The sequence below is a fragment of the Corythoichthys intestinalis genome, chromosome 1 (genome assembly GCF_030265065.1).
Source record: "Corythoichthys intestinalis isolate RoL2023-P3 chromosome 1, ASM3026506v1, whole genome shotgun sequence".
NCBI lineage: Eukaryota > Metazoa > Chordata > Actinopteri > Syngnathiformes > Syngnathidae > Corythoichthys > Corythoichthys intestinalis.
Window position 1 is genome coordinate 71,625,778 of NC_080395.1, and position 20,225 is coordinate 71,646,002.

Here is a 20,225-nt window from a genome sequence, read left to right on the forward strand (position 1 = left end):
ACTACGTAGACATTGTATTAAAACCGGACGTTTCCAGCTAGAATATTCATTTACCGCATTAAAAATGTATAGAGTGTTTTTCTGATTAATGTCATTTCCATTGGAAAAAAAACTGCTTTTCTTTCAAAAAGGAGGAAATTTCTAAGTGACCCTAAACTTTTGAACAGCAGTGTATGTAGCAACCTTTTCTTTTTAAAGCAATAAAACCTTTTTAAAATGATAAATTGATTCTTGGTGGGAGCATATCAATAACCTTTTAGGATACAAAGTAGTGCAACATATCACCATTTCGATATATTGTCACACCTCTTGTATATTGCATGCGTGACGTGTTCCTTTGGCTCTCCTCGACAGAGTGCTGGCACGTTTGAAGATGTTGAGAAACCCAAATCGTCTTACCAGAAAACTAGACCCGTGGAGGCTGGTAAGTATCCCCTGGTAATTCTTGCTTGTGTGACAACCCAATACCCAAGTGCTCACTCAATCATACGTGTTTCATTTGTTCCCCTTAATAACTTTTTAACCTTCATAAAACAATGTCTTAACATTTGTGATAAAACATCATCTTACAAGTACTTGAATTACAAATACTACAGCTATCGATTATTTAAATCGATTTATCAATGAGTAAGTTTGAGTAATCAGTCAGCAGAATTGCACTTTCATTTCTCAAAAGCAAAAGTACGCTAGCTTAAATACTATAAAATGCTAACTTTTTTTTTGTATTATAATGCTCTCAAATCGTTCACTCATTCCAACAAAAAATTAAATATATCTCAACACTATGAGTGCGTGAACAATCATATTAACTAATTAAATAAGTCAGTCACTTCTAACAAAAAGTTGAATCCTTACGTTGATCTTAACTTGGAGCAGCAGTTAGTGGAGTTATGCCATATTTGCTGTTGCTATTAGAGGGCAGTGTATCCACCGAAATCAATAAAACCAAGTGCAAACACTTTCAAAACCATTACAACGCCACTCTAATTAAACGCATTCTCGAAGCAGGAAAATTTTATTGGAAGCTTATTTCCAATCGAATTACTTGAGTGAATTGATTAGTTGTGGCAGCACTAAGTTGAATGACACCTCTGTCACGGCCCTGGAGTCTGCATCACATTTACTGACACTAAACAACTTCGAGGAGGGTGGTAGGAAACCTGTCACACAAAAAAAACTACAAATGTGCTGTCTGCTTTTCAGCGTACGTTACCTTTACCTATGCCTATTCGTTACATGGTCATGGTATTGTTTAGCCACAATTATATTCATTAACATGCCTAAAGCATCAAAAAGCATGTTGGTTTCATATTTCACGCGGTATTTTATGCTCCTGAATAAAAAGGACCGCTGGGATGTGTGTGGAAGCGATCGATAATTATTCAATTTTTTTAATCCCGCACCATGGAAATGAGTGACTTCGTGGATTGATGAAGAATGAGAATGTGACGTCAGCGGGCTAATCATCTTCAGTATACAGCCAATACTACAGTATGCAGAATGACTGAGGATTCAGCTGATTTTCCGGGTTATTTCGTTTATTTTTCGCATCACGCCAGCCCAATGTGCTGCGGACCTTTGTTGCTGCACCAGGGAGAGGCGTGTGAGCCTTTTTGGGTTTCAAAATGTTCCTCTTCACTGCAGATAATGGCCAAAACAAGCCCCACAACTGTGTGACCATTGGACCGACGAGGAAGTGAGTAAGCTTCCTCTTTTATATCACGTCAAATACTGAGCTTGGATTTAGTGGGTGACAATGCTCCTTGTCCACCGAGAAGGCCACTCGGCCGACGACCGGCAACCATGGTCACTTCCACCCCCAAGGTCCTATTCCCGGCAACGAGCACTGCCAGCCCGCCGTGGCTGCAGCAGAACGACGAGTTGTAACTTGCTCACCGCCGGGGGCTCGCCAAGCGGTGAAGACTATCAACCCCGCCGCCGTGTGTGACATGAGTCGGGGTAGTTTTATGTGATTTTTCGTTTTCGAAAGGCGAGGTTGGCATGTCGGTTAGCTGTCACGCCTCCTGGTTTGTTTACGCTCTTTCCTCCGTCTCCGAAGCCGGAGCCAGGAAATGACAAAAGCTGGACTAACTCCAGTGGCATAAAATACCGTTTGGAAGAGGAAGAAGTCGGCAGTTTTGACCATTATGCAGTAATTTTGCCCTGTCGTACTGAATAAATACATTTTTGATATTTCATATTCCATTTAGCACAAGACTGTTATTCGTCATGACCATAACAATTATTTAGCGATTGGGGAAAACTACTCAGATAAAAACAATATCCTGTAAAAATATTGAGTAGAGAGATTGAAACAATCATGACATTTTGCTGCTTGCCGTCATATTTCCCTTGTTTTGAAGCTCCCCCCTCAATGGGCTGAATTCTGAATCAGATGAAATCGTGACTCTGCCGACGTCATCATCCAGCTGGGGACACTAGAGCGCTATAAGGACAGGCGGATCTAAACGGCAGATTAAAAGACTAATTTCTCATCATCTGTGCTTTGCCAAATTATTGTATATTGTTGAATCGTTTCAAAATATGATTCTAATTCGCATAGTAATGCTATGTACGATTTTTTTATGCTGTCACAGGCACTTTAACTCATCACTATCCTCATCCTTCGTAGTTCAGTCCAACTGCAGGCGACCTGGTGATCAGGACTTTCCGACACTTGTGCAGGTCCTCATAGGAAATTTGGTCTCCTGTTAGGTAAAACACTACAGCTTTTGTCCACTGGCATCACCAAAAACGAAAAAAAAACAAAAAAGTTTTTAAGTGTTGCTTTTCATGCTGTGATTAACTCGAGTAATTTAATTAGAAAAAAGCTTCGAAACAAATTTCGTTGCTTCGAGGATTAGTTTAATTAAAAGTGGAGTTGTAATGGTTGGTTTTGAAATTGTTTGCATTTAGTTATGAGTTTGGTGGATACAGTGCCCTCTAGTGGCAACAGTGAATATGATACAACTCATCCAACATGGCTGGATCCAGCTGCTCCCTGTTAAGACCAACATAAGTTTGTAAGTTTTTGTTTGAGGCAATATGACTGTTTATGCATTCATATTTCAGTTTAAAGGGTATATTTAGCAGTTTTTTGTAGGAATATGTTTTTAAACGATTTGTTAACAGCATTTTTTAAAAAGTTAGCCTTAATAGCATTCAAGCTAGCGGGCTTTTGCTATGCAGGTTAGCCAGTTGTTCTTTTGTTGTACTTCAATCCTCATTAAATATTTTTTATACCGTTTGAGGCAGTGGCTGGGCAAGGAAATTCTCTGTGGGGTGGCCAGGATGGTTAAGTGATCATTTTGGGGTGGCACCATCCCACTGGAAAATATAGGGGTATTTAAGGGACCTAAACCACACACCTGTACAATATATGGAATGCAGTTAATGGTGGAAAAGATCCAATTATATTCAGTGTATCTAACTTTTTTTTTTTTTTTCTTGATTCCTGCAAGTAAAGTAACAGATGCTCACGCTATGCAAAACTGACGCAATATACAAACAACAGTACTGTGTACTGTGCTTAGAGGACAGGGGAGACGTTCAGCTCACCATATAGTAATCACTATAGGCTCAGTCTCTTGGTGTATCAGGAATACAGACATGATTTGAAATTTTTTTTATTATAGCCTGAACAAGCTACAGTATGCACCAAAATGAGCCATTAAATGTCAAATCAAGTCAGTTACAAATGACATTACAAACTACATAAAAACGCTCAAAATTGCATAACAAAGAAATACAAAAGTGAAATACTTTTGCAAAGTATATGAAACCCTCAAGTGCAGCTTTCTCTTAAAATCCTCCCAGTCATGTATTTTTATCTGACATAAAATATCTTATCATTCAACTCACGACAGCTGTATTCTGTGATTGTGGTGGTTTGCACTTAAGCGATTTAGAAAATCTTGTGACCATTCATCTGAGACAGGCTGAGGTGTTTATCTGAGCGAATCAGACCTATTCGTGAAATATCCGGCTACCAGGTTAACATAGCTACTACATCATATCTGTTTTAAGTACAATTCCAAGTCCTACTGGTCCACAGGGTATTGGGGGCGCCTCTCACTCTTTCTCTGAGTCTGCCTGCTGATTAGGTCTTTCAGTAACATCTTAGATTAAGTAACATTAAGATTAAGTAAGATCTAAAATGTCAGATTTTAAGGTGCTCGGATATTTGTTCCAAAATGTTTGATAACATACTAGTTGTTTCTCCATGATTTTTTTAATAGACAGAATAAACAAGTGTGAAGTAACACAAGAGAGCCAAATATGTGAATGACAGATTTACCTGGGGGTCCTCTTGGGCCATTGGTATGGGGGAGCTGTTCACTGTCCGAGTCTGTCTGCTGGACTCTTTGGGTGAAACAACTGAAAAAGAATGTGTCTGACTTTTTTAACATTAAAACATGAACAGACATAAATGCTAGTCAATTTTCCGATTGAAATGATTCAGAAAGTAATGTGAATTTAGCTGGATTTGACTAATACGACGATACATTCATTTTTATGTTCGGTTATATTCGATTTGACTAATGTGATGATACATTTTTTCCCTCATGTAGCTTACTTACAGTGGGGCAAATAAGTATTTAGTCAACCACTAATTGTGCAAGTTCTCCCACTTGAAAAGATTAGAGAGGGGTAAACGTCAACCATGAGAGACAGAATGTGGAGAACCCCCCCCCCCCCCCCCGAAAATCACATTGTTTGATTTTTAAATAATTTTTTTGCAAATCGTGGTGGAAAATAAGTATTTGGTCAATACCAAAAGTTCATCTCAATACTTTGTTATGTACCCTTTGTTGGCAGACCATAAGTTTTCTTTAACTCTACACAAGTTTTCACTCACTGTTGCTGGTATTTTGGCCCATTCCTCCATGAAGATCTCCTCTAGAACAGTGATGTTTTGGGGCTGTCGTTGGGCAACACGGACTTTCAACTCCATCCACAGATTTTCTATGGGGTTGAGATATGGAGACTGGCTAGCCTACTCCAGGACCTTGAAATGCTTCTTACGAAGCCACTCCTTTGTTGCCCTGGCTGTCTGTTTGGGATCATTGTCCTGCTGAAAGACCCAGCCACATCTCATCTTCAATGCCCTTGCAAATGGAAGGAGATTTTCACTCAAAATCTCTCAATACATGGCCCCATTCATTCTTTCCTTTACACAGATCATTCCTCCTAGTCCCTTTGCAGAAAAACAGCCCCAAAGCATGACGTTTCCACCCCCATGCTCCACAGTGGGTATGGTGTTCTCCGGATGCAATTGAGTACTCTTTCTCCTCCAAACACGAGAACCTGTGTTTCTCCCAAAAAGTTCTATTTTGGTTTCATCTGACCATAACACATTCTCCCAGTCCTCTTCTTGATCATCCAAATGCGCTCTAGCGAACCGCAGACGGGCCTGGATGTGTAGTTTCTTCAGCAGGGGGACACGTCTGGCAGTGCGGGATTTGAGTCCCTGGCGGCGCATTGTGTTACTGATAGTAGCCTTTATTACTGTGGTCCCAGCTCTCTGTAGGTCATTCATTAGGTCCCCCCGTGTGGTTCTGGGATTTTTGCTCACCGTTCTTGTTAGCATTTTGCCGCCACGGGTTGAGATCTTGCATGGAGCCCCAGATCGAGGGAGATTATCATGGATCTTGTATGTCTTCCATTTTCTAATAATTGCTCCCACAGTTGATTTCTTTACACCAAGCGTTTTACCTTTTGCAGATTGTCTTCCCAGCCTGTGCAGGTCTACAATTTTGTCTCTGGTGTCCTTCGACAGCTCTTTGGTCTTGGCCATAGTGGAATTAGGAGTGTGACTTACAGAAGTTGTGGACAGGTGTCTTTTATACCGATGAGTTAAAACAGGTGCCATTAATACAGGTAACGAGTGGAGCCTCGTTAGACCTCTTTAGAAGAAGTTAGACCTCTATGACAGTCAGAAATCTTGCTTGTTTGTAGGTGGCCAAATACTCTTCTTCCACTCTAGTTTGGAAATAAATTCTTTAAAAATCAAACAATGTGATTTTCAGTTTTTTTTTTTTCACACATTCTGTTTCTCATGGTTGAGGTTTACCCATGTTGACAATTACAGGCCTCTCTAATCTTTTCAAGTAGGAGAACTTGCACAATTAGTGGTTGACTAAATACTTATTTTCCCCACTGTAACAGTTAGTGATAACACCGATGCATTAAGAACTTTGGACAATGGGATTTGTGGAGAACGCCATAAATGGAGTGTTGATTTCATGTTCGTTTCCAAGTAATGCAACCAGGATAACACATGGACTCATGAAAGTGTGTGGACTCAAGGAGTTTTATTAATGTGAAGGAAAAGAAAATACAATCGTAAGTGGACTGAAGACCACATCTGCCATCTGAAGGTTTACTTTGAGCAATTGCAGCCAGAATATCACATGGAGTCATGAGAGTGTGTGAAGTGCCAGTCTGGACTTTAATTAATGTGAACTGAAAAAAAACAAAAAAAACAGTTTAAAGTGTTATTTTATTTCATGCTTGTTACATGCCGTGGGCACAATAATGGGAAAAAAAAACGATTAGCGGCAGCAGGCAGGACCCACATTTGGTTGGCATGGCTGCTGTAGTCCACTCTTTCGCCGATGAGCATGCCGGCGTCTTTTCGAGAGCCAAATTTGCCACGTCCCCACCGTTATAAAGGCGAGCCCGGCATTTGCAGCCAATTTTTGCATCAGTGCTCCCTTATTTTTGATCAACAACCACTTATATACGCCAATGAGAGATCCCTAGTGGCATATGTGATGAGTCTCCTCGCCGGTAAAGCGGCTTCGTGGGCCATGGCTGTAAGCAATAGTAGACCCGAAATAAGTCATTCGTTTGACTCTTTTCGGACAGAGTTTGTTCATGTTTTTCATCATCCGGTCAGGGGCAAGGAGGTAGGCAGCCGCCTGCTGGATTTTTTTTTCAGGGCAATCAGACTGTGAAGGATTATTCAATTCAGTTCTGTATTTTGGCCATGGAGTGTGACTTTGATGACGCGACGCTGCCTGGGATTTTCCGGCGGGGGCCGTTTCCTGCGGTCAAGGACAAGCTGGCTGCCAGGGAGGATTAGTCTAGTCTATAGGATCAGGTCGCTTTGGCCTTTTGTCTTGATAATCGTCCACGAGAACGTGAGAGCCGGGGAACGCCGGGTACGGAGGCAGTCTGCGAGGCCCGGCCCGACCACTTCCTGGGTGTAGGACGTCGACGAATCACCGTTCGTCTTGGCGTTGGTGCTGGACCTTCATGGACGAGGAGCCCATGCAACTTCGGCTGCGGAGTGACAAAGACAGCTGAGAGCAGGAATATGCCTATATTGTGGCGCGCCGGTGCATTATGCCGCCACCTGCACGCCCGCGTGAACAGAAACCTACAGCTCTTGATGTTCCCCTCTTCAAGGAGGCAGCAAGCGGTCAAGTAAGTCTACTCGTGATGAGTTAGACACTTTGAAGCCTGATAATGGTATAATACTGCAGTTGCCAATGGAAGTGTCGTTTGGTGGGGCTTATCTCAAAATTACTGCTCTGTTCGACTCTGGCGCAGATGACTGTTTTGTGGACGATTGTGTGGTTGACGCACTTAAATTCCCATTAATGAAGCTGGTCAGAGCCAAGACGGTGTTAGATTTCGATTCTCGACTGGCGTCCTCTGGCAAACGCAAGTTTTATTACAGCTCCATTTAAGATAAGACTGTCCAGGAATCATTTTGAAGTTCGCAGTTTTCTAGTTATGCCCTGCAAACCGGCCCCCGTCGTGTTGGGTCTCTTCTGGTTAAAGATACACAACCCTAATATAGACTGGGCTAAGGTGCAAGTGACAACTTGGAGTACATTTTGCTATGCACACTGTTTGCAGTCTGCATTCATACCTTCCACTCAGGTGCAGACAGTTGATAAACCCGTCGATTTGGTCCTGATCCTGGATTCTCGATCCATCGCCTCTGCGGGATTTCCACTCTCTCCATCCTGCGAAAACAGGTTGTCTGCCAGGGGGTGTCCGTAGTTGTTGTATCGGGTTCTGTCATGTTTTTGTTCTCAGTTGTTCTTCATGACATGTTTGTATTCTTAGTTGTTCTTCAAGTGTAAGGGAATACACTGTGACACATTAGGAGCGCACTGTATTTCAGGAAACCTGTGTGTATCAGCTTTGTCGGACGATTGCCTTGCTTACCGCTGTGTGTGCCCTCATCTTCATGCTCTCTAAAGTTTCCTCCGGTTTGACGGAGATAGTACCTTTTCTCATGGGCACCGTCTGTTTGCATTACTCTAACACACCCAAATATACAACAAATAGCACTTATACCATAGTTTAAGGAAAACAAGCAGAAAGGGCATAAGAGATAAACAGCGCCTTCTTATCACGGAAGCAGTCATACAACTAACTGAGCAAGATTGACGCTGATAAGCCCACGTCTGCACCACAAAGTCTCGCAATCAGTTCTCCCGAACAGTCCACAACAAATGGTGGAACGGTCTGTCCTAAAACAAAGGACAACGCCTGATATCCAACTGATAGCACGACTGACAAGACTCCAAGACCCCCGTTGACGCTGAGGTGGTAATATCCACATCCTTGTTGCCCGGACAACAGTAACTCCCAAATCCTCCTGTCTACAGGGTGACCCAAAAAAAAAGTTTACACTCAGTTGACTGCTTGTTTAAAAGCCATTGAAACATATGTAAATAGGTTGTCATGCTTAAGTGATTCATTAAGGTCCACTCAATGCAGCTGGTAATCTCTCGTCTCTACAATTCCTGTGCTTCTGCTGAAAATGAAGAAAATTTTAGCTGTACCTGAATTGCTGCGTGTCGGTCTGACACCTACTGAGATTGCAGCAAATCTGAGAACATCCAGATGTGCAGTCTACAAAGTTAAAAAGAAGCTGAAAGATACTGGAACAGCCTCATGAAAACCTGGGTCTGGAAGTGCCGATCTGTGCAAACCAAAAAGTTGATTGACAAGGTGATATGTGGCCACCCCAGAGTCCAGATCTCGATCCCCTGGATTATAGCATATGGGCAACTGTGAAGGACAGTGCCTGTAAGAAGCCACAAACTTCTGCGGCAGCCTTGGAGAGGTCCATTGTTAGATCTTGGGAAAAGATGACAGCATCCTACATAAAGAAGACCTGTCAAGCGTTCCGCAGGCGCCTGGAGGCTGTTGTGACACTTAAGGGAGGACACATTGAAAAATAGAGTGTACTGTACATGTTCTTTACGATAATGTATAATTTGTGATTAAATTCTAATTCTAAGATGAATAAACATGGCATTTAAGTTGTATTATGGAAGTGTCAACTTTTTTTTGGGTCACCCTGTAATCCACAAACAGACAATAATCCCAAGCACACCCTTCTTCCTGCTCACCCCGCGAGAGACTTCAAAAGAATTTTTAGCTAATCATTGTCATTTTTCTTGGGAACCATTTTTGTTGACTACTGATATGGTGACCTTGGAACGAGCTTGCCTCCCCGCCTGAGTGTTTCTGTTTTGCCTTGCCGTTTTGATCTCTGTCTACCTGAATAAATTGCCAACTTCTTTTCGTTGAGCCTTCTTTAAACCTCTCAAGATGGAGTCAGTACAAAGGGTTAAGACTGAGGTGAACGCGCTGAGTTTGCCCTTCCGGCCGGATTGCCGGAGTCCCTCCGGCCCGGACCATTTGATCTGCGGCAGCGCAGGTCCGGCGGTTCAGCTGGCGTGATTCCGGCGATCTGGCTAGAAGGTCAGATTCCTTCAGGTTGTAGCCTACGTTGATCATATTTTTTTTGTTCTCCATTTTCTATTGGACTTCGCGTACTGTTTGGCGTGCTTCTTTGTTGTACTTTTTATTAAATACAAACTTATTCGCTATTTCTGAGTCTGTGTGATTGAGATCCACTTAAACAGCTTTCCGTTCATCACAAACAGTAATGTGCCGTCCATTCAAAACGTATTCCAAAACCTTGTTTCTCCTATTTATTCCTTTCATCCAGCTGGCAGCAGCACAGGAAGTATTAAGGCCCAGTTTGAGAATATTGCCAAGCAGAAGGAAGAAGAGGACCGAAGAAGAGCTGAAGATGAGCGAGCACGTCGACAGGCCAAGGAGAGACAGGAGCAAGAGGAGGCACGACGTAGATTGGAAATGCAGGCCAAAGCTCCTTCTCCGGTTCCTGTTGCGGCAAGCCCCAGTCCCACACCCAGCCCGACTCCAGCTGTCCAGCCAGCCTTTTCTTCAGCATATGAGGTGGGCTTCAGAAGACTTTCTTATGATTTGTTCATTATCGTGAATTGAACCCAAAAAAGACAGTTTCCATGCATTTTAACTTTTAAAGAGAACTCAGAGTAAAATGACTTGTTGGTTCTATATTTCATTTGATGTTAGTAACTCATCCATTATATTGTTAGCCTCACAGCATCATTGCCTATCATATTTTTGCCGCTTTTCTCCTAAGCCAATTGGAACTGTTCAAAAACACTCCGCTTTACTGATAAAACTATCAGCTTTTGCCCAAAAGTTTTGTATTTCCCTCATTTTTCCAAAATGTTAAAATATGATTTGGGCAATTATGGCACTGTATGAGGCTAACAATATACAACTTTTAAAAATAATTTGCAGTTTAACAGCGTTGTTTTGGGCAGCCTTTTTAATTTTCCTCTTGGTATTTTGGAAGAAAATACTTATTAGACTTAGTCATTTCAAAGTGTTCGTCCATTGTCTAGTTTTGGTCGACAATTACTCACTTTTCCTCTGTAAACTTCAAAAGCTTTAGTTAATGAATGAATAAATAAAAGGTTTTCAACAATTTTAAATGAACATTGACATACAAGCACAAAATTGAATACAGTAATTGAGTATACAAGGACATTATTGTCTTCATCACGATAATACACAGCAGGAAAGCGTTCCAGTGATCCCTCGTTTTTCGCGGTTAAATGGGGACCATAACCTGCCGCGATAAGTGGAAAAACAGCTGAGCAGCACATTCCCCCTCGGGGGGAGGGTTCAATGTATTAAGATTTTTCGTTGGAAAGAGATACATCCAAGACATGTTTTTTCCCTTTTTTCCACCTAATGTATAATTTAAAAATGTGTGTGTATGTGTGTGTGTGTGTGTGTGTATATACAGTATACATTTTATATATATAGTATATATATACCTTGAAAGGTGGAAAAGCGCTATATAAGTATAACACCATTTACCATATACTACGCTACCGTTCAAAAGTTTGGGGTCACTTAGAAATTTCCTCTTTGATTAAATAGCCGTTTTTTTTTTTTAATGGAAATAACATTAATCAGAAAAACACTCTATACACTAGTAATGTGGTAAATGACTATTCTAGGTGGAAACGTCCAGTTTTATTGCAATATCAACGTAGTTATAAAAAGAGGCCCATTTACAGCAAACATCACTCCAGTGTTGTAATGGTACATAGTGCTTGCTAGTTGCCGTAGAAGGATAATAGATGATTAGAAAACCTTGTGCAATTATGTTGGCACAGCTCAAAACAGTTTAGGTCATGGGTGTCCAAACCTGTCCTCAAGGGCCGCTGTGGGTCCTGGTTTTTGTTCCTACCAATCGAGCACAGACAGTTTAACCAATAAAGTTTGTGCTAAAACAAGCAGCACCTGTCTGCAATCAACTGATTTAGGGCTGCAGCTATCGTATATATTAGTAATCGAGTAATCGGATAAAACATTTTGTTTTTTTTTTTTAGTTAAAGAGCAATTATACATAGAGATGAGAAAACAAGACATTTCATGTAATATTGAACCATTTTCAGTCAATCAATGTCTTTATTTTCGATGTACATTGTTGAAAACAGCCAACAATGGCATCTAAAATGTGACTTAAAAAAAGACTAATTCACTGCTTTCACTCCAAAAACTTTTAGATCTTGTAAAATATATATATATTTCTTACCTAAAAAATGTCATTACGCTTGATAACACACATGACTTAAAAGTTAGGTGTTTTTCCTACGTGTTTCAATTGAATTTCCACTTGTGTCAAGCTATAAGGTCTAGTTAAGTTTTAAATTGGTCTAAACTGTAAGTCCTGATAGGATTTTGAGTTTTTGCAGTCTTCAAAATGAATGCTGTGCTGTATTGGAGCACATTAGGCACCAGTGCTACTTGGTGTTTTATCCAGCAATGACTACTGAGCTAAAATTGACAGTTAGCATTATTATGTTTTTATTTTACACCCTAATCACTCTACAGCGCTGTTTTCACAGATTAAATAAAGCCTGTATGTAAGAGTTAGCCACACATCGACAGTGGTCATAATGAATAGAAACCTAGCCCTCCGCAGGGATAAAGTTACGTGAGCGAGTGAAAGTAATGTTAATCTTATTTATGAGCGCTGAGAAGTGTACTGCTTTAAGATGGCGGCTGTTTTGTTAGCGCCGCCGAGTCGGTCATTTCGCATCTGGTTCTACGTACATGTGATATCTATGACACTCATCAGACGCTACCTGCTAGGCTGCTACCACCGTACTAACATGGGGGCGTAGTTTTTAGCAACGTCGGCGCAGTTTGCAACGGCTGTCGGCTGCAGTAAGGTATTTTTTTATTGCTTCTTCCTCTACGCACGTGACGTCAGCGAGTTGTCCCGCATTAAAAGTAGTCCGGGCAAAACGTGATGCTTAGAGCTGGCAAAATTAAACGATTCCTCGAGGTGAATAAAATTACTCGGATCAGTTTTTAAACTCGAGTTACTCGAGTTGCTCGTGTATTCGTTTCAGCTCTAAACTGATGACACTTGTGAGAAACCAGATTGGTGAAAAGATGTCTTGTTTGGTAGGAATGAAATCCAGCACCCACTGTGGCCTTATGTGGAATAGTTTGGACACCACTGGTTTAGGTGGTTAGAGAAGCTATAAAACTGATCTTCCTTTGAGCTAGTTGGGTATCTGGAGCATCACCTTTGTGGGTTTGATTGAACTCTCAAAATGGCCAGAAAAAGACAACTTTCACGTGAAACTCGACAATCTGTTCTTAGAAATGAAGGCCATTCCATAAGATAAATTGATAAATTGAAGATTTCCTATAACGCTGTGTACCACTCCCTTTAGAAAGCAGCACAAACAAGCTCTAACCAGAGTAGAGAGAAGCGGGAGGCCCCGCTGCACAACCGAGCAAGAGGACAAGTACATCAGAGTCTGTAGTTTGAGAAATAGATGCCTCGCAGGTCCTCATCTTGGAGCTTCATTAAATAGTACCCGTAAAACGCTAGTGTCAATGTCGACAGTGAAGAGACAACTCCGGAATGCTGGCTTTCAGGGCAGCGTGGCAAAGGAAAAAGCTTTATCTGAGACTGGATGATAAAATAAACCTATTAATATGGGCAAAAGAACACAGATATTGGACAGAGGAAGATGGGAAAAAAGTGTTTTGGACAGACGAATCAAAGTTTGAGGTGTTTGGACTTTGTATCAAAGAAAAGAACATTTATGACACACAAAACAACTTAAAACATGCTGGAAGAGTGCCTGATGTCATCTGTCAACAATAGTGAAGGTAATGTGATGATCTGGTGTTGCTTTGGTCCTGGTAAAGTGAGAGATTTGTACAAGATAAACGGGACTTTAAATAAAGAAGGCTATCACTACGTTTTGCAACACCATGCCATACCCTGTGGACAACGCTTGATTGGAGTGAATTTCATCCTAACATGACAATGACCCAACGCACACCTCCAAAATATGCAAGAACTACTTAGGAAAGAAGCAGGCAGCTGATATTCTATCTGTAATGGAGTGGCCAGCACAGTCAACAGATCTCAAACCCATTGAGCTGTTGTGGGATCAGCTTGACCGTGTGGTACGCAAGAAGTGTCCATCAAGCAAATCCAACTTGTGGGATGTGCTTCTGGATGTGTGGAGTGAAATTCCTCCAGATTCCCTCAACAAATTAACAGCTAGGATGCCATAGGTCTGCAAAGCTGTAATTGTTTAAGCGAGCATTCTTTGATGAAAGCACTGTTTGAAGGAGAAAATGATTATTTCAAATAAAAATCCTTATTTCTAACCTTGTCAATGTCTTGACTATGTTTTCTATTCATTTTGCAACTCATTTGAAAAATAAGTGTGACTTTTGAAGGAAAACGCAAAATTGTCTGGGTGACCCCAATATTTTGAACGGTAGTGTGTGTGCATGTGTGTATCGTTTTTTTTAAGCACTTCAAATGGAATAATTGAAGTTTTAAACATGTTACTTTATCACCAAATTATTTTTAAAATGAGAATAAAGGTGTAGCAGAAAAATGCTTGGCTTTATTAAATGCTTCACTGATTGAGTCTACTCATATCCACCTGAGGCTGCTCAATTAGACAAAATGAGTTGCCACAGCAACTGTTTAAGAAGTTAAACGTTTGAGAAGTGTGAGGCGGATGTGCTAACCACTCGGCCATGGTGCCGCCATATTTTCAAAGCTTGTACAGTGTATTGTAAATGAGTTAATAACATTAAAGGGTACCACGAATAGAAAGACATGTATTTCTAAAAGATAAATGTTAGTGAGAGTTATAATAATTTGATATTAAAAATCCTCAATGTTTTCATTGCAAATATATTTTTAAAAATATTTTAACTAGTAGGTTGCCATTGTTCTTGATGTCGCTGGGCGGTGACGTCCTATGGCCACACTGCCGGAATTCCACGTGTCACTCTTAAAAAAATAAAATAAAAAAGTGTCACCCTTTGATTGTGTAAAGGTAGTGATTTAAATATGCCACAAGGTGTCAATGGCGAGTTTTAAATTAATTAGGGCTCAAGCCAATGAGTGCGTTTTATCCCTTGACTGACGCCGTAGTTTTCCTTTACTCCACAATGGGGTGTAAGGCAGAGAGAAAGAAGAGTGAACACAGGCGTTCAGATTCGTAGCTCGGACGGCCCCGTTTATTTGCATAAGCTTCAGCAACTCCTTCACAACAAATATAAGTTTAGCTCAACAAATATACTGGATGGCAATACTTAGTCACAATATACACAATATATACATAATATGATGCTGGGAGCCATTATCAGGAGTCTTGTGAAGACAGCACTCTAATACAGCGTCAGTCAAGGGACAAAATGCAGTCATTGGCTTGAGCTCTTATTAGTTTAAAACTCACCAATGATACCTTGTGGTGTATTTAAATCACTACCTTACATAGTTAAAGTGACACTGTGAAGTACGGCAGCGTGGCCATGTGACGTTACCGCCATGCAACGTCAACAACAATGGCGAGCTACTTGTTTCTTTTTTTATGTAAAATTTTACAAATTTTATTAAAACGAAAACATTAAGAGGGGTTTTAATATCAAACTATTGTAACTCGTACTAGAATTTCTCTTTTAAGAACTACCGTACATGTCCTTCTGTCCGAGGGACCCTTTAAAATAAAGCATACAGAACCAACATGTCATTTTACACAGGGTTGCCTTTAAGTCATAATTTCAAGTCAGTTGCATGAAGTATAAGGACATACTGATGTGTGTACATTTGTGTTAATTTAAAAATGTGCACATTTTAAGAAGTTCAAACTAAATTAGAACATGTGAAGCCTGCAGCTATTAAAACAATATACTGTTTTATCTTTTAGAATACAAATGATGTAACCTATGATGCTTCTGCTGAGAATGGAGAGCAGCAATATGAACAGGGTGGCCTCTATGAAGAGCCAGAGGCACTTTATCAGGCCCCTGCTGAAGGTAAACCTCTTATTTTTTTTTAGAATGTACTAGTATAGTACATTATACATTTGAATGCAATTTATTAAGCCATAAACTGTGTTTCCGGTGAAGCGGAATCAAAGTGCTTCTGGTGCTACAGCGGTAGGGATGGGAACCTCTGGGTACCTCACGATACGATACGATTTGCGATACAAGCTCACGATAATGATCTCACCATATGGCGATACCACAATTATCGATACATTGGTCAGGAAATCATTCAAGTAATAAACAGAAAAACAAGCAACTTTTATGCTTCTGATGTGAATTGGAATTACTTTTTCACAAGTAGATATCCATTCTGTTTGAAGCGAATGATTCACTGCCATCCCTCCCACTTCAAACGGATTGGACGTCTATGGCTGTTAGTGTCATTTCCTGTTGAATTTCAGTGACTTCCTTTTCCTTTTGGGGCATTTACAAGCATTGTTGTCACCGATTACTTGAAAAAGTAATTTACCGTATTTTTCGGACTATAATTCGCACCTGGGTATAAGTCGCACCAGCCATAAAATGCCGAACGAAGAGGGGAAAAAAACATATATAAGTCACACCGGAGTATAAGTCGCATTTTTGGGGGAAATTTACTTGATAAAATCCAACACATAGAACAGATATGTCATCTTGAAAGGCAATTTACTATAAGAATACAATAGAGAACAACATGCTGAATAAGTGTACAGTATTATAATGTTACATGCATGAACAACGAAATGCGAATACACTGTCCGCACCAGGACGCTACGGCTCGGTCCTGGCTATACAGCGAGCTAAACTCCCAAAAGACGATGCTGGACGTCCGTATAATTTGCTGACTTTATTTTGGCCGTCGTTATGACATCATCATTTGAAGAGTGAAACTAAAAATACAAATAATACAAATCAATTTCGTCCTAGATACCAAACAGGTTCGCATCAACGTAAATAATTGATTAGCTGCTATTACAGCAATGACACAAACGGTCAGCATGTGTTCGCTAGCATTAACACATCATTCAAACAGCCACACAACTGGCTCTAAGTGTCCGATTCGCGGGTGGAAAACACACAACAACAACGGAAAAGATGATGCACACAGCCGTTGCCTCTGCAGAGATATTTCACAAGCATAAACAATGAACGTAGGTTCGCAGCAGCGTTTCTCTCACTCACTCCCAGTCGCTCAACGCTGCGAAGCTGTCAGTCTTCTTCTGGCGTGTGAGCGCTCTTCTTCACGTAAACAAGTGCGAGTGCGCCCCCACTTGGGCGTGAAAGCACCACCATCTTAAAGCATGCATTTCAATATAAAAAAAAGTCAATAATACAATTGAACACACATTGCCAAAGGCAGAACGTGGCCAAAGCTATTATGAGTATTCAGATAGCTATAGCATAAAGAACATGCTAACAAGTTTACCAAACCATCAGTGTCACTCCAAAACATCGAAATAACATGTGAAATGATATCAAAACGTGTTAATAATTTCACACATAAGTCGCTCCGGAGTATAAGTCGTACCCCTAGCCAAACAAGGGAGAAAAAAAAACACAAAAAACGGAGACAGTCCGAAAAATACTGTAATTACTGATTACGCTTTAAAAAAATGAATTTAGTAACTTTACTGATTACTTCAATACCAAAGTAATTAAGTTACTTTAAAAGTAATTTATGAGGTCATTTTTACCATTTTTTTCACCCTTTGCTGCCTCAACATAGGAATGACAACAGAAAAATGTCATCGCATGTAATTGACTTTCCGAGAATTAAGATCAGAATTTTTCACCTAAGGCTTTGAATTAGCGAGGTTAATTAGTCGATGTGGTTGATTTCAACCATCATTGACTCGAGCTAGCTTAGCCACTCCGGAGCCCTGAAACTAACAAATAAGCGATTAATTGCACGGAATTTGTTCAAATAGACTCCATTGACTAATTATACACCTGCCAACTCAAAGATTAGGCCTAATGTCAAAAATTCTGAACTTCCCCTTTAAAATAAAGACATATATAAATTATATATGTTGTAAAGTGACAAAACAAACAACAAAAATTAATAAAATGGAAAAAGAATCCGACAAAGTATAATGGGTCATAATTATTTTTCGAACAGATCATATGACAAGCACCTTAGAGACAGTCCTTTGCTTTGCTGAGCCAACTAACTACAGCTGAGGATGGATATTTACAATTTCTTTAAACCTAAGCTTCAACAAGAACAAGAAGTATATATACACAGTACAGGTAAGCCTGTGGCAATATGCAATAATTCCATTTATGGCACGATAAATAAAAACGAAGGCGGTAAATTTTCCACTGTGATTTATCGCCTCGCGCGTGCAGGCGTACGGCAGGCGTGCTGTTAAAAGTTCAGATTCCTTGTTGCCAACTGCGCAAAATGGATCTTCGTTCCAGGTCCGGCAAAAAATAGCGCCGGAGCCAATCCGTTTCCATTATATCCTATTTTTCAACCTATACCTGCCGCGTCATTGCTCGGATTGACTGCGGACCATCTTCGGCGGGCTCCAGCACGCCGAATGGTTAAGGCATCCATCAAATGGGCGGATCCAGGCCTGGAGCCAACAGCCCAGTGTCTAATTAACGGTTTAAACACCAGCGAACGTGGACGAAGAACGTTTCATCATGGAAGTGGAAAGTCACAGTGATTTATGGTACTGTTATTGTTATAGTTATTGAGCAGATCATCATATCACTGTTGCGTGCGCTTCCGGATATTTACAACGAAATCCGCCAAAACATTGTTACCGTCTTGGCTGCTACGAACAACCTCGCTTTGACAATGGACAACTGAATGGACACATTGAGTGGCAAATTAAGAGCGCTGTGCTTCAAACTCATCCTGTTTATGAAAGTCGATTGTCGTATGCTGGTGTTGTGCAGTAATGAGCAGACGTGACTTCTGTGGCGTTTGCTTTTTTTTAAATGCGCACACACACTAGATGTCATGAAATGGCAAACTTTATGTGCTATGTCCCATGCCATTGGCTACGTGAGCCCAGAGTGATTATGGGACACGTAGTCCTTATACTACATCGATGAATTATAAACCGCCATGACTGAATGGAAGTTAAGCAGGCCAAATCACTCCATACCAGTGACTATAGATAATGCTGCAAATATTGTTTGTTCAATACGTGACACAGATGGATTTGGACCACAAATAGGATGTTTTGCTCATGTAGTAAACCTAGCTGCTAAGAGAGCTGTAGCAATCAACAGTGTGCCCCGCCTCACTTTACAAACAGTAAAGATTGTTCTCAGCACTTTTATACAAAATTTCTTAAGATCAGTAAGAAGTAAGCACATAAATATTATGCACCTAAAATGCATGTTTATATGATGGCAATTTAATTTTTGCTCGTTAACAGGAATTTATATATATATATATATATATATATATATTAGCATTAAATGTATTGAATCTGATCGAAAAATAGTACCGAACTGTGACTTAACTGTATCATTGCATCCCTATGGAACACCATAGCAGAAGCTATTAGGGGGAAAAGTTTTCATTTGCCTAAATGCTTAAGTTATTAAGTGCAATTTTATTTTTTTTCTGGAAAAACACAACTTATTTATTCTGTGTTTCTGTGCGGTATTAATATTGTTTTTTACTTAAGAGACATGGTCTATTGTTTTTAGTTGTGATTTCTTAAAAAGTATTTTTGAATTTAAGAGTAAACATTTATCGCGTTTAAATGGGTGTACTTGATCTATTAATATATACTGTATTCTCACTGTGTTATTGTAAATTGGTTTTAAAAAATTGGGGGGGGGGGGGCGCAATAATATCGCATATCGCAATAATTTATGAGATAAATTATCGCACACTAAAATTTATCGCGACAGGCCTAAGTACAGGCCAAAAGTAACACCTCTTTCAATGCAATACAAATGTCATCAACAGGAAGTCACCTGTAAATGCCCTAAAATGAACAAGACTACACACTTTGCACTTAGTAGCCCTTTGCATTTTTAATACCCAAGAAATACTGTAGCTCTTGAGTCCTAAAAATTGGTGTCCTTGACAAATAACCATTCTTTTGCAGAGGAGCAGCATTACGAGATTGGCGAGGACACCGGGGTAACCGCGGTGGCGCTCTACGACTACCAAGCAGGTGAGAATCGAAGAAGGTTGTTGAAAGCCCCAATTTTGATGCCAGACCACACAAAAAAATGCCAAGTAGGGATGGAAACCTCTGGGTACTTCACGATACGATACGATATGATTTGCGATACATGGCTCACGATTATTGATACATGGGTCAGGAAATCATTGTACGATATTCAACAATGATCGGTAAACTCGGCTCATTTCATCCCTCTGCAGTGAATTGAAACAAGTATCACTATTAGTCGTCCAATCGATTTGAAGTTTGTTCATTCACAGCCATCCCTCCCTCTTCAAACGAATTGGACGTCTATGGCTGTAAATGGAAGCCAATTTTGTGGCGTTTCAGGTCCTTTCCTGTTGATTTTCTGTCACTTCCTGTTGCTTTTGGGTTACTGAA

The 20,225-nt window shown here is 40.4% G+C and overlaps 1 protein-coding gene across 1 annotated transcript in view; it reads left to right on the top strand.

The window, feature by feature from the left end:
- LOC130917248 (src substrate cortactin-like) overlaps positions 1-20,225 on the top strand; it is a 65,210-nt gene that overhangs the window by 42,910 nt on the left and 2,075 nt on the right. Inside the window, exons 11-14 of the mRNA XM_057838468.1 lie at positions 355-424; positions 9,986-10,236; positions 15,585-15,693; positions 19,764-19,832. Coding sequence (XP_057694451.1) covers positions 355-424; positions 9,986-10,236; positions 15,585-15,693; positions 19,764-19,832 — 499 coding nt within the window. The remainder of the gene's footprint in view (positions 1-354; positions 425-9,985; positions 10,237-15,584; positions 15,694-19,763; positions 19,833-20,225) is intronic.